The sequence below is a fragment of the Stigmatopora argus genome, chromosome 17 (assembly GCF_051989625.1).
Source record: "Stigmatopora argus isolate UIUO_Sarg chromosome 17, RoL_Sarg_1.0, whole genome shotgun sequence".
Lineage (NCBI taxonomy): Eukaryota > Metazoa > Chordata > Actinopteri > Syngnathiformes > Syngnathidae > Stigmatopora > Stigmatopora argus.
Genome location: NC_135403.1, coordinates 2,747,528 through 2,761,181, shown reverse-complemented (window position 1 = coordinate 2,761,181; position 13,654 = coordinate 2,747,528). Strand labels below are relative to the sequence as shown.

The 13,654-nt window shown below is 45.7% G+C and overlaps 1 protein-coding gene across 1 annotated transcript in view; it reads right to left on the bottom strand.

Moving 5' to 3' along the window:
- LOC144091764 (enoyl-CoA hydratase EchA19) overlaps nt 1-13,654 on the bottom strand; it is a 56,535-nt gene extending 42,881 nt beyond the window's left edge. The window contains exons 1-4 of the mRNA XM_077624380.1: nt 13,525-13,654; nt 13,334-13,441; nt 11,094-11,258; nt 7,585-7,682 (exon numbers count right to left, since the gene is read on the bottom strand). Of these exons, the coding sequence (XP_077480506.1) occupies nt 7,585-7,682; nt 11,094-11,258; nt 13,334-13,441; nt 13,525-13,654 (501 nt within the window). The remainder of the gene's footprint in view (nt 1-7,584; nt 7,683-11,093; nt 11,259-13,333; nt 13,442-13,524) is intronic.

Sequence of the window (13,654 nt, the reverse complement as noted above, 5' to 3'; positions counted from 1 at the left end):
CTGTTGCTGTCCCTCTCCGTGCTCCCGCATCCCCAACAGACCACTGCATAAAACACTGTAGATGCCACCACAGTATTGTAAAAACTCCACAGCAGCGTCCTGCACACTCCAAAGGACCGTAGACTCCTCAATAGGTAGAGGCAGCTCTGGCCCCTTTTATACAGGGCATCTATGTTTGTGGAACAATCTGGTTTGTTGTTGAGGTGAACACCCAGGTACTTAAAATTCTCCACGATTTCAATGTCTGTACCCTGGATGTTCACCTGAGTGGTCTGTTGAGGATTCCTCCGAAAATCAATGACCATTTCCTTTGTCTTACTGGTGTTGATGTAAAGGGGGTTTTGCCTACACCAGTCAACAAAGGCTGTGATGACTCCCCTCTACTCTAGGTCGTTCCCGTCCGTCACTCGTCCAACAATAGCGGTGTCGTCAGAGAACTTCTGGAGGTGGCAGGTGTCTGTATTATGTTTGAAGTCTGATGTGTAGAGGGAGAAGAGAAGTGGGGAGAGCACTGTGACTTGTGGGGCCCCCGTGCTGCAAGCTACCACATCAGACGTACAGTCCTGGAGTCTCACATATTGTGGTCTGTCAGTGAGGAAGTCGATGATCCATGCGGCTAAGTGGTTCCTTACTCCAGCCTCTTCCAGTTTCCCTCTCAGTAGGACCGGCTGAATGGTGTTGAACGCACTGGAGAGGTCAAAAAACATCATTCTCAGCGTGCTTCCCATGTTCTCCAGGTGTGAAAGAGACCTGTGCAACAGGTAGGTGGTAGCATCTTCCACACCAATGCCTGAACGATAGGCAAACTGCAGAGGATCCAGCTCTGCATTCATCAGGGGGCTGAGGTGATTGAGGACGATTCTCTCCAAAGTCTTGATCAGGTGAGAGGCTAATGCTACCGGCCTGAAGTGGTTTGGCACACTGGGGCTCGCAGTCTTTCGAACTGGGACCACACAGCACGTTTTCCACAAGGTGGGGATCTTCTGCAGACTGAGGCTGAGGTTGAAAATATGCAGAATCACTTTGCCAAGCTGATCCGCACACTCTCAGTATTCTGGAGCTGAGGCCGTCTGGACCGGTAGCCTTCCTTGCCTCGATCTACTTTAGCTGTCTTATCACCTGATCGACAGTAATGCAGAGACCAGTGGAAGAGGGGGAGGAAGAGGAGGAGGAGAACGAGGGGGGAGAGTTGCTTCTGGTCTGGGGGGTCAGGGGAGTGGGGGCAGGACTGAATCTGTTCAAGAACTGATTCAGTTCATTGGCCCATTCCCTGTCTCCAGACTCCGGGCCTCTCTGACTCTTGCCTCCATGGCCCGAAATTGTCCTCAAGCTCCTCCAGACCTCTTTGGTGTTGCCTCTCTGGAGTTGGTTCTCTAGCTTCCTCCTGTAGATGGTCTTTCCCTTCCTTATCTCTCTCTCTCTCTCTCTCTCTCTCTCTTCAGCTCCTTCTGGACCATTTTCAGACTCTTTCTCCCCAGACCTAAAAGCCCTCTTCTTCTTGTTCAGGAGGACCCTTAGATCCCTGGTGACCCACGGCTTACTGTTGGAGAAACAACGGACCTTCTTGGAGGGTACAATGTTCTCAACACAGAAGTTAATGTAATCTGTGATGCAGTGTGTCAAGCTGTCAATGTCTTTCCCATGTGGATTGCACAGCACCTCCCAGTCAGTGGTCTCAAAACAGTCCCTCAGTACCATGCTGGTCTCCTCAGTCCATCTTTGTATGATCCTCGTGGTAGGTTTTATTTTCCTCACCATAGCGATGTAGGTGGGGATCAGATGGACCAGGTTGTGGTCTGAGCGGCCCAGTGGGGGCAGGGGGACTGAGCTGTATGCCTCCTTTGTGTTGGCATACAGTGGGTCCAGAGTTTTTTGTTCCCTGGTGTGGCACTTCACATACTGAGTGAAGGTGGGGAGAGTAGAAGCCAGGGGAGCATGGTTAAAATCACCAGAAATAAGGAGAGACTGGGGGTGTGACGTCTGCAGCCGGGACACAGTAGCGTGAAGCAGCTCGCGAGCGACTGCAGCATCAGCCGAAGGAGGTATATATGCAGTTATTACGATAACATGCGAGAACTCCCGGGGATGTAAAACGGCCTGATGCTAACAGCTACTAGCTCGATATCTCGAGTGCAAAGTTGCTCCTTCACAGTAATATGCCCAGGGCTGCACCATCTACTATTAATAAAAACAGCTAGTCCCCCACCTTTCTTCCGACCGCTCTCCTCAGCATCTCTGTCCGCCCTCACCAGCTGAAAGCCATCCAAGGAGACGAGAGAGTCTGGTGTTAGTTCATTCAGCCAGGTCTCCGTGAAGCACATAATGCAGATTCTCCGATATTGTCGTTGTTGTTTGGTAAGCGCCATTAGCTCTTCCATCTTATTGGGGAGAGATCTTACGTTCCCCATAATAATAGATGGAATGCTGGGTCTTCTCTTCCTCTTTAACTCTGCGGGGAGGTCCAGGTCCAGGGGAATCCAGGTGTTGTGTAGCGCTAACAGCTGATCCTTTGTGTAAAACAGCGGAGGCATGACTGAGTGGGTCAAAAATGTAATGTCCAGAATCAAAGGCTGCCTCTCGCACAACTTGAGCCCTGGAGTCTTGAAAGTAAAGTTTTAAAACATTAAAGTATGGAATATAATATATAAAGTAAAGTAACAAGTAAAATCTTAAGAGACAATAAAACGTAAAAAATAAAGGATAAAAAAAGCTGTAAAAAAAGCTGTAAAAACAGAATACGAGGGAGGGTTTAAGGAGCTACTGCAACAAGCAGCCGCTTTGAACGGCGCCTATGATGTCGTTCCCCTTGTATGTCCTATCTGTGATTATTATATGCATTTCGCCTATTGCGCCTCTCATGGGGCGGCCCAGCGGCTGAGTGGTTAGTGCGTCGTCCTCACAGTGGGAGTTTTGTCATTTAAATTCTAAGTGCTTGTTATTTTCCTTGACATCCCTCCTGCCTTAGTTCTCATAGTTTTTGGTAGAGCACTCCATGCCCTTGTCCCTATTTGCTTCCCCGCGTTTGGGTCCTATGTTCGACGCTCGAGGCCACACTCATCATGACAGAACGGTCCGACCAAGCAATGGACCCAGCGGGAAGCCGTCAACGCTCACACCAATGACAGCCTATCAGTCATCCACCGGCCGATTATGATCCTCTTACCCCACTCAAGCATTCCTACCTGTGCTCCCGACCACGAGAGACAATTCAACCTCCTCTGCCCTCTGGCAATCGACCTTGTTATCTTGATTTGGACTCTGATTTTTCAGACTATGAGGACGGTCCGGAGCTGACGAATCTGTTAGACTTAGACTCGGACTCGGACAGTGACGCCCTCGCCTGATTTGGAATTCGGTGCTCTCCCAGGAGAGTTATAACCGGGACACTTTTTCCACAGACCTCTAGTTGGGTTTCTGTCTGGCCATCTACAGTGGACCTTCACGTGGTGGCCGGCAGGAGAGCTCAGGTAGGGCTGTTAGCTCGCTAACGACTGGCAAAACGCCTTTTTGGGGGGGAGGCACAGCGGAGAGACTATTCCCCTGTCGGGGAGGTGGACAACAGTTGGGCTACGCTGTCCTCCCGGGGGCGGGCACAAGCGCCGCGGCAAGGAAGCACACGTGAGGCGGTCTTCGACGCACGAGCCCCCGAGTCGTTACCTCATTCGCCGTCTCCACTCCCTGCCTCTCGCTCACCGGTACTGACTAGTGCATACAACCAAAGCACCTTCTCTGTCTGTGCTGCACATACCTGGAACTCAATACCAATTAACATACGTGAAATCCCGTCTCTGAACCGCTTCACCAATCATCTTAAAGCCTAGCTTGTAGACGAACCAAATTGTGCTACTTGTGTGTGTGTGTGCGTGCATCCATGTGTGTGTGTGTGTGTGTGTGTGTGTGTGTGTGTGTGTGTGTCTAGTATGTGTCATCGTTCATCTTGAAACTACTCAAGGGACTAAAGAGAGAAATTAGCCCTCGGCTACAATCTTACATATTTCCACATAAGTTCATTAAATTGAGGGGGGTGTAGTGGGTACTCGGACGTTTGGTCGCCGGACTTTTGGTCGCCAGACTTTTGGTCGCCGGACGTTTGGTCGCCGGACGTTTGGTCGCCCGGAAGGTTATTGATAATTACCATTTAAAATTGTTGCTCAAATTCCCTAAATACAAACTGATTATTATTATGTTTTCATACTTAATGCCCTATTAATTATTAGGCTAAAGAAAAGCTCCAAATTTCCCGTACTTTTATTGTGTTTTGTTGGAGAACTTGTTAAGACCCTCACTGACGTCCCTTCCTAAGGGGGCAACCCATGTACATACACTCATACGTCTGCTCAGTGAAACTGCTCAGGGCCATTGTTGGCTTTGATTGATGCGTAGACCGTGTTGTTTTACCTTGTTTGGTCGCCGGACTTTTGGTCGCTGGACTTCTGGTCGCCGGACGTTTGGTCGCCGCACGTTTGGGTCTGGACGACCAAATGTCCAGCAACCAATCGTCCGGCGACCAAAAGTCCGGCAACCAAACGTCCGGTCACGGGTGTAGTGTACTAAGTCCACTCCTCTGCTCTCTTTATACCGCTGACTGGCGAACAACCTTCTTAAACAACATCATCATCGAGTTTGCCGATAATGCAACAATAGCAGGCAGTATATCAATGGACATTGGCAGACTATCAAGATGAGGTCCTCCGCTTAGAAGAGTGGTGTGCGGTCCACAAACTGACACTGAACTTTAGGAAGAACAAAGCTGCCCCTCCCCCCGTGTCCATCAATGGTGCAAGGTGTAGAGAGGGTGAGGTTCATCAAACAAATTTAAAAAAAATAATAATAATCTGTTTGATTTCAAGAGAAAAAATACCTTTTTGGTAATGTTTTGTGTGACATACAAAATCTGATTAAAAACTTGGAGTAATCCAGATCATCCTCATTATTTCTTAACATATATACTTGGTCTTTTTAATTTGTCTGGTATTCAGGAATTCCCTTCTCTGATTGGCAACACAATATCCATCATGTAATAATCACCATGATGTTTGAAACGATATTACATGCCCAAAAAATACTTCATTTCCATCAAACTATTCATCATCTTCCACTCCGCACTTTGCTGCCCCAGGCAATGTTTTTCCTGGCAGCCGTTGTCCGTGGTGTTATAGTGTGGCAGATGGAGCCTTTAATATGGCTTACTGTCTCAGATATACGTTTTCACAAACATTGGGATTAAATAAATACATATTACCCTTGTGAGGATAAATGATATGGAAAATGAATGAATGTGTGTTTTGGTTCACTCCAGTGACCAAAAGAAGTTTGCTGGATTGTTATAATTCTTTACAGGTTACCCACAAATTGCCATTTTACCGCAACGAAAAATGGCTCCCAAGCGTCCAGGACAACTCAAGGCTTCATTTGATGCATAGAAAAAATGGAAGATGATGAGGGTTGCTGAAAAAATAGAGTTGATCGACATGCTGAGAGCGGAGAAAAAGTATGTCGATGTAGCGCGGCACAACGGCATCAATGAATCTACCGTGCAGTACATAAAAAAAGAAGAGGCTAACATTCAAAAGACGGCCACACTTTCATTTACAAGCGAAACTAAGCACGTGGTAACCACGAGGAATAAAACCCTCGTCAAAATGGAGAATGCCCTCTCAGTCTGGTCACGAAATTTAGGGTGAAAAACATTCCTCTGGATACCAACAACATCCAAACCAAGGCCAAGAACTGGTATGATAGCTTAGCTGCCAACGAAGACCCTGAATGCGAGCCTCAGCCAAGAACCAGTGCTGCGAGTGAGCCTCGTGAATTTTCAGCAAGCAAGGGTTGGTTTGAAAAATTCAAAAAGAGGCATTGCCTCCTGTGTACTGGATGAGCAACAGAAAAGCTTAGATGACAACTAATGAGTGGTTTTATAACTGCTTAATCCTGAACATGAAGCTGTATACCTTGTGTGTGTATACCTTGTGTGTGTGTGTATACCTTGTGTGTGTGTATACCTTGTGTGTGTGTGTGTGTATACCTTGTGTGTGTGTGTGTGTATACCTTGTGTGTGTGTATACCTTGTGTGTGTGTATACCTTGTGTGTGTGTGTGTATACCTTGTGTGTGTGTGTGTGTGTATACCTTGTGTGTGTGTGTGTATACCTTGTGTGTGTGTGTGTATACCTTGTGTGTGTGTGTGTATACCTTGTGTGTGTGTGTGTATACCTTGTGTGTGTGTGTGTATACCTTGTGTGTGTGTGTATACCTTGTGTGTGTGTGTATACCTTGTGTGTGTGTATACCTTGTGTGTGTGTATACGTGCGTGCGTATATATATATATATATATATATATATATATATACATACATATACATATATATATATATATATATATATATATATATATATATATATATATATATATATATATATATATATACATATATACATATATATATATACATATATACATATATATATACATATATATATATACATATATACATATATATATATACATATATATATACATATATATATATATATATATATATACATATATATATATATATACATATATATATATATATATACATACATATATATATATATATATATATATATATATAGCAGTCTAGCTTTGAATGCTCTGTTGACGCCAACATCTAGCGCAGGAGTTCTTTTGTAAATCCACCCTCGTAAATGACGGCCACTGTCAATTGGTTGACAAAAGAACTATATATCCCAGCAGTCACTGCGCACTACTTTTTCTACGGGGAAAATAGAGTTGGGGGCTGCTTGCCGTAGTTGCGAAAGCTGTTGCGGCTCAAGATTGATCCATATATAGTATACATATATATATAGTTCGCAGTCTAGCTTTGAATGCTCGGTTCACGCCAATCTAGAGGCTGGAGTTCATTTGTCAATCCACCCGGAATGAACGCGAGTACCAAATTAGTGTGCTCGCCGTCATACTGGGTGTATTGACAAAAGAACTACATATCCCAGCATGAACCGCGCACGGGGGAAAATGAAGTCGCAGGCTGCTTACCGTAGTTGCGAGACCTATAGAGGATGGTGTACCCTATCGACTGATTTATTTTATTTTATCGTGATAACAATTTTAATATTGGTCCATTTACAAAGCGCACTGGATTATAAGGCGCCCTGTCTATTTTGGAGAAAATTTAAGACTTTTAAGTGTGTCTTATAGTCGTGAAAATACGGTATACATATATACAAGCCACTTTTGTCGGAAAAAAAATGACGACTGAACCGAGGGTACATCTTATATGCGCATAAAAACACGACTTGATGCTCGTGACATCACGACGCAAGCGAATGCCGATACCGTCATTTATTTAAAAATCGAGAAAAGATAAACAGATAAAATGCTAAACATTTATTTTGATGTCTATGAATGAAATTCATGAAAAAAAATGGATGTGTGTGCGAAATGCGTGCGTGCGTGCATGCGTGCCTGTGTGTATGACCCTAAACCGGGAAAATGCACGTTTGTTAAACAACCAGAGGATAGGAACAGATCGACTGTTCAATGTAAATCTTTGTTGTTGACATAGTAAAGGCAGTCACTCACCATTGGCGCGGGACCCTTGGTGACATCTTTTTCCAATCTCAGAGGGGCTGTTGTATTCGCCAGTTCTTTCAAATCATAACCAGCACAGAAATGACCTCCTGCAAGAAAGACCACACAATTATTAGAATATTATATTATATGATCAGGAGAATTTAAAAAAATGGGAGAATGTGTGAACTACAATTTGGACAATGTGACCAAGTGGCCTTGCCTAAGTACCCTTGAGCCAGATACCAAACCCCACTTTGCTCCGGATGTTGCATAGTAGGTAAATGATATACAGTGGTGCCTCTTCTAATGATATTAATTTGTTCTTGTAATGGTTTCTTAACTTGGATTTTTCTAAAGTCGAAGCATATTTTACATTGAATTCGCAAAATTTGTTCCATGAACTCTAATACTATCCCCTAAACCCTTTAAAAGTTACTCCACCTGAACGGGACGGCCCTCGTGTCTGCCTAGAGTGCTCCGTTTTTGGGTCGGCTAGGCGCCGTAGTCCCCTATCGTGTACGGTGGCCCAGCCCTAACGTACACCTATGGTGCACTAACTTCGGGTTCTGGCATCATGGGGATGCTTCTTCTCCTTCTAGCAAATGGGAGGCCAGCGGAGTGTTGGAACACAGCCAATGGGAAAGCAGCTCTACTACGACAATTTCAAAATAAAATAACGGATACAGGAGGTATATTTATGTTTCAGCGTATGCTGGATTTCATTTGATATTTTGTAATTTGCACTTTTTTCGTCAACTGAAATGAAGGGTTTTCACCGAGGGTTTTCATAACCTGAATATACATACATATACATATATATATATATATATATATATATATATATATATATATATATATATATATATATATATATATATATATATATATATTTTTTTTTTTATATAGATATATAAATATATATAAGCCTGCAGTTGCCATTACACCTCCTGAAGTCTACCGAGCCTTGATGTGTCTGGACGCCACTAAAAGCCATGGTCCGGATGGTATTCACCCGAGGGTCCTCCAGGCACTCGCTCCGACCATAGCACTTCCCCTCGCATATCTCTTCACACTGTCCTTGCAATCAGGTGAAGTCCCCGAAGACTGGAGACGGGCCGTCATCTGCCCTATCTACAAGAAAGGAGACCGAGAGGACCCGTTGAATTACCGACCGGTCTCCCTCACTTCAGTAATCTGCAAAATGTTAGAATCAATTATCAAAACGTCCATGATGGCCCATCTCCAGAACACAGCGGCGATCTCCGATAGTCAGCATGGATTCGTGTCCAAGAGATCCTGCCTCACCAACTTGCTGATGATGGAGGAATGGGTCACTCAATTAATGGACGATCGACAAATTGCCGACCTGGTCTTCCTGGACTTCGCCAAGGCGTTTGACTCGGTCAACCATCGCTTGCTACTCCGCAAGTTGGAAGCGTATGCGATTCACCCAGCGGTCGTGAGGTGGATTGATGCGTTTTTGGCTGGCCGCACCTTTCAAGTACAAGTCAACGGCATACTTTCAGAGACTCACAACGCCCCCAGCGGTGTCCCCCAAGGCTCCGTTCTTGGACCACTGCTGTTCGTGGTGTTTGTAAACGACCTGCCAGAGCACATCTCCCAGCGGGTTCTCCTCTTCGCCGATGATGTGAAGCTCATTGCTCCCCGGAGCGACTACGAGGACCTGCGTAGGTGCCTTCATCATGTGTGGAGTTGGTCGAACCTGTGGGACCTGCGGCTCAATATCACGAAATGCAGTCATCTGGCTATTGGGGCTCCTCCTGATTCACCTCTTGACTTTGAACCGGGACGCCTGGAACTGGAGCGAACTCAACGGTGCAAAGATCTGGGCATCATTGTCGACGACACGTTCAAACCAACGGCCCAATGCATCCAAGCAGCCAACAAAGCTCGCGGAGTACTGTTCCTAATGTTCCGGTCCTTTGCCGTCATCACAGCAGACATCTTCCTTCCGTTGTATGTTTCCCTGGTGAGGCCCATTCTCGAGTATGGGATCCAAGCCGCATCACCGTACCTCGCCAAGGACATCCAGCATCTGGAGCGGGTCCAGAGGCTTGCAACGAGGATGGTCCGCGGCCTCAGCTTAATGTCTTACGAGGAAAGATGCCAGCGACTCAACCTGCCGACCCTTGAGGCTAGGCGTCTGCGAGGGGACCTGATACTGGCCTACAACATCCTCCACGGTATCTACAGCGTGCCCCGCGACCTCTTCTTCACGCCCGCACCTGATCGTGGTCTGAGGGGTCATCCGTGGAAGCTGTACCCTCGCGGGTTCCGGTTGAATCGGCGGAAGGCTGCTTTTTCAGTGCGCATCGCCGGTCCTTGGAACCGGCTTCCGCAGGGTGTGGTCGAGAAGCCGACGGTCGCCCAGTTCAAGCGGGCTCTGGATGACTTTTTGGCCGTGAACCAGTGACTACACCGCGTTTTGTGCACATTTCTTGTATCTTGTTACATGGCCCTTAGCCTGGTGCTTTTTCTTGCCAAATAAATTGAATTGAATTGAATATATATATAGATATATATACATACATATATATACATACACATATATATACATATATACATACACATATATACAGACGCTCCCCTACTTACGAACATTCGAGTTACGAACAACGGTACATACGAACATGTCTGCGCATATGGCATATGTCGAAAAATGTTCGAAAAGAGATGCTGTAAGTTAGATTTTGTATTGCGCGCCTTTTTCCGAGTAGTGCTTCTTTCCGCCGCTAATACCGACGCTTGGTGCTGTGAGGGAGGAGGCTCAGCAACGTGTCGAGGAGGAGGAGCCTGTCCCCATGAAGAAATTCGAGACGAAACTCATCGCACTCTTCGAGCAGCAAGACCCAAATATTTAACGTTGCACAAAGGTTGCAAATCAATTGAATGATGCCATACAGTGCTACCTCATCATTTATGAAGAAAAAAAGAAGAAAACTGTGCAATCGTCGTTAGATCGCTTCTTTCGGCCAGTTTCTAGTAAATCCTCCAAGAAAGATACTCATCAACCCTCATCTTCTTCTCCTCGACCCTCAACTTCTTCCTACATTGAAGTTACGGAGGAGGAAGTAACTTTTGAAGCCCATTCCAGCGACGACGAAGACCCTCTCATGATATAAAATCCTCCTCTTCCTCCTCCTCCTCCTCCTCCTCCTCCTCCTCCATCATCTCCTTAAGCATCGAGTACATTTTCCAAAAGTAAGTTAAACTTCATTTTATTTATGTTATTACGTACATGTCGTGTGTTACTTATACAAGCCTTAAACATACTTATATAAACCTTCAATATACTTATATAGGCCTTAAACATAAATTATAATACAAAATATAGCACAGAAGCAACTTACGAACAAATTCACCTTACGAAAAATCGCTCGGAACGTAACTCGTTCGTAAGTAGGGGAGCGTCTGTATACATACACACACACAGACTAACTACACACTAATCTCTCTAGGAAGTCACTGAAGACTAAAAACATCATCATAAATCATACCTATGCCATGAAGGACAGCCACGTTTAAGGACGGCTCATGCTCAAAGGCCTCCATCTCCTGCAGCAGATGCAATGCTGTCTCTTGGTCCACTGCATTACGAGCCTCGGGGCGGTTTAGAGCAATAGTGACCACTGCCCCCCTGCGCTCCGAAACCACAGTTTGTCCTGGTGGTGGAGAAGACCAACAGTAATTTAAAATCCACACAAAGATCACTCAAAAGCATCACGTGTGCACAATTACAGAATTACAATAAGAAGATGAAGTTGTAAATTATTATGCTTCTGTGGCTTGTTTGGGATTGAGAATCCAAATATCTGCTCCAAATAGAAAACCCAAGGAACTGCAGCAAGAAGAGATGTGTCAGCTGCCGTTGTACCACCATATGCTTGTGGCCGTCATGGGATCCCCAGATCATGGATAAGTTGGGTCTCAAAGAGGGAGAGACCGGTGGTTATTCTCTGAGAGCTGCACAGGACCGTAGAAGCTCTTCAACCCCAGGACAAATACATTTTCCTTTGTCCAAGGTGGATCAGGCTGAACACTGTCTGTGCATGACAGGATGACCTCCAGAGGACCACTGGTGTGAATATCGCTACCCATACAATCAGGAAGAGACTCCCTGATGGCGGCTAGCATTTGCTCAATAACACCATAATTGACAAATATTCCCTGTACTTTTCTCAGAGGAGAGCAGGTTCAGCCCGAGCACATAAATATCAGTCTCTCTCGCCCGCTCCCTCGCCCGCGCCATCTCTCTCTCACTCGCTCACACTCTCGCTCACACTCTCGCTCACACTCTCGCTCACACTCTCGCTCACACTCTCGCTCACACTCTCGCTCACACTCTCGCTCACACTCTCGCTCACACTCTCGCTCACACTCTCGCTCACACTCTCGCTCACACTCTCGCTCACACTCTCGCTCACACTCTCGCTCACACTCTCGCTCACACTCTCGCTCACACTCTCGCTCACACTCTCGCTCACACTCTCGCTCACACTCTCGCTCACACTCTCGCTCACACTCTCGCTCACACTCTCGCTCACACTCTCGCTCACACTCTCGCTCACACTCTCGCTCACACTCTCGCTCACACTCTCGCTCACACTCTCGCTCACACTCTCGCTCACACTCTCGCTCACACTCTCGCTCACACTCTCGCTCACACTCTCGCTCACACTCTCGCTCACACTCTCGCTCACACTCTCGCTCACACTCTCGCTCACACTCTCGCTCACACTCTCGCTCACACTCTCGCTCACACTCTCGCTCACACTCTCGCTCACACTCTCGCTCACACTCTCGCTCACACTCTCGCTCACACTCTCGCTCTCGCTCACTCTCTCTCTCGCTCACTCTCTCTCTCGCTCACTCTCTCTCTCGCTCACTCTCTCTCTCGCTCACTCTCTCTCTCGCTCACTCTCTCGCTCACTCTCTCGCTCACTCTCTCTCACACTCTCTCTCACACTCTCTCTCACACTCTCTCTCACACTCTCTCTCACACTCTCTCTCACACTCTCTCACACTCTCTCTCAAACTCTCTCTCACACTCTCTCTCACACTCTCTCTCACACTCTCTCTCACACTCTCTCTCACACTCTCACACTCTCTCTCACTCTCTCTCTCTCTCACACTCTCTCTCTCACACTCTCTCTCACACTCTCTCACACACTCTCACACACTCTCACACACTCTCACACTCTCACACACTCTCACACACTCTCTCACACTCTCTCACACACTCTCACACACTCTCTCACACTCTCTCACACTCTCTCACACTCTCACACACACTCTCTCTCACACTCTCTCTCTCCCCCTCCCCCTCTCTCCCTCCCCCCTCCCCCCCACCATAAATTAGGTACTAATAACCGTAATAAATTAATAATTTAATTAAAGAGTGACGTTTATTTGTCGATATGGCATCTTTACATTCAATTAAATTGAAATTCGAATGAGAGGGAGTTTAAATCCACTGCCCGAAGCGCTTGATTGGGATTTGACGGTTATTTATTTTTTGGTTTAGTTTTATCTATTTATTTATTTTTGCTTATTTTTTCTCTTGCGCGCGCCCGTCATTTCCTGTTTCTTTTGAGCAGTTGTAATGTAATTTCATTGGAATCTCACTTTGGTTTTAAACCCGCCACATTATTTTTCTTTTGCACATTTTTTTTCTTCATTTTGTTTTATGTATCATGTCTTAAAGTTTGTGTGTTTGTTTGTTTGTTTGTTTTTTTACCTTTCGTTGAGCTGCAGAAGGACTTCGTTGATTCCAGGTGTGTCTTTAATGCCAGCCCAGAAAGAGTAATTTGAAGTATTTTCGTTTGCACAAGTTTTAGATACATTGCTAAAAGTCAATTAGAAGAATAAAGGGAGATGTAAATCGCAAACTATCACTGCACAATAAAAAGCAATACACGGTCCTTCTACCTCCAGATGAGTTTATAGTGTGAAAATATGTTTCTGCAGTTCTTAATGTGCAACCTTGTATTCTTTTCCTACAGAAATCAGGGTAAGAATAACAACAGTTCCGTTTCTCACACGTGGGACGCGTTCTCAT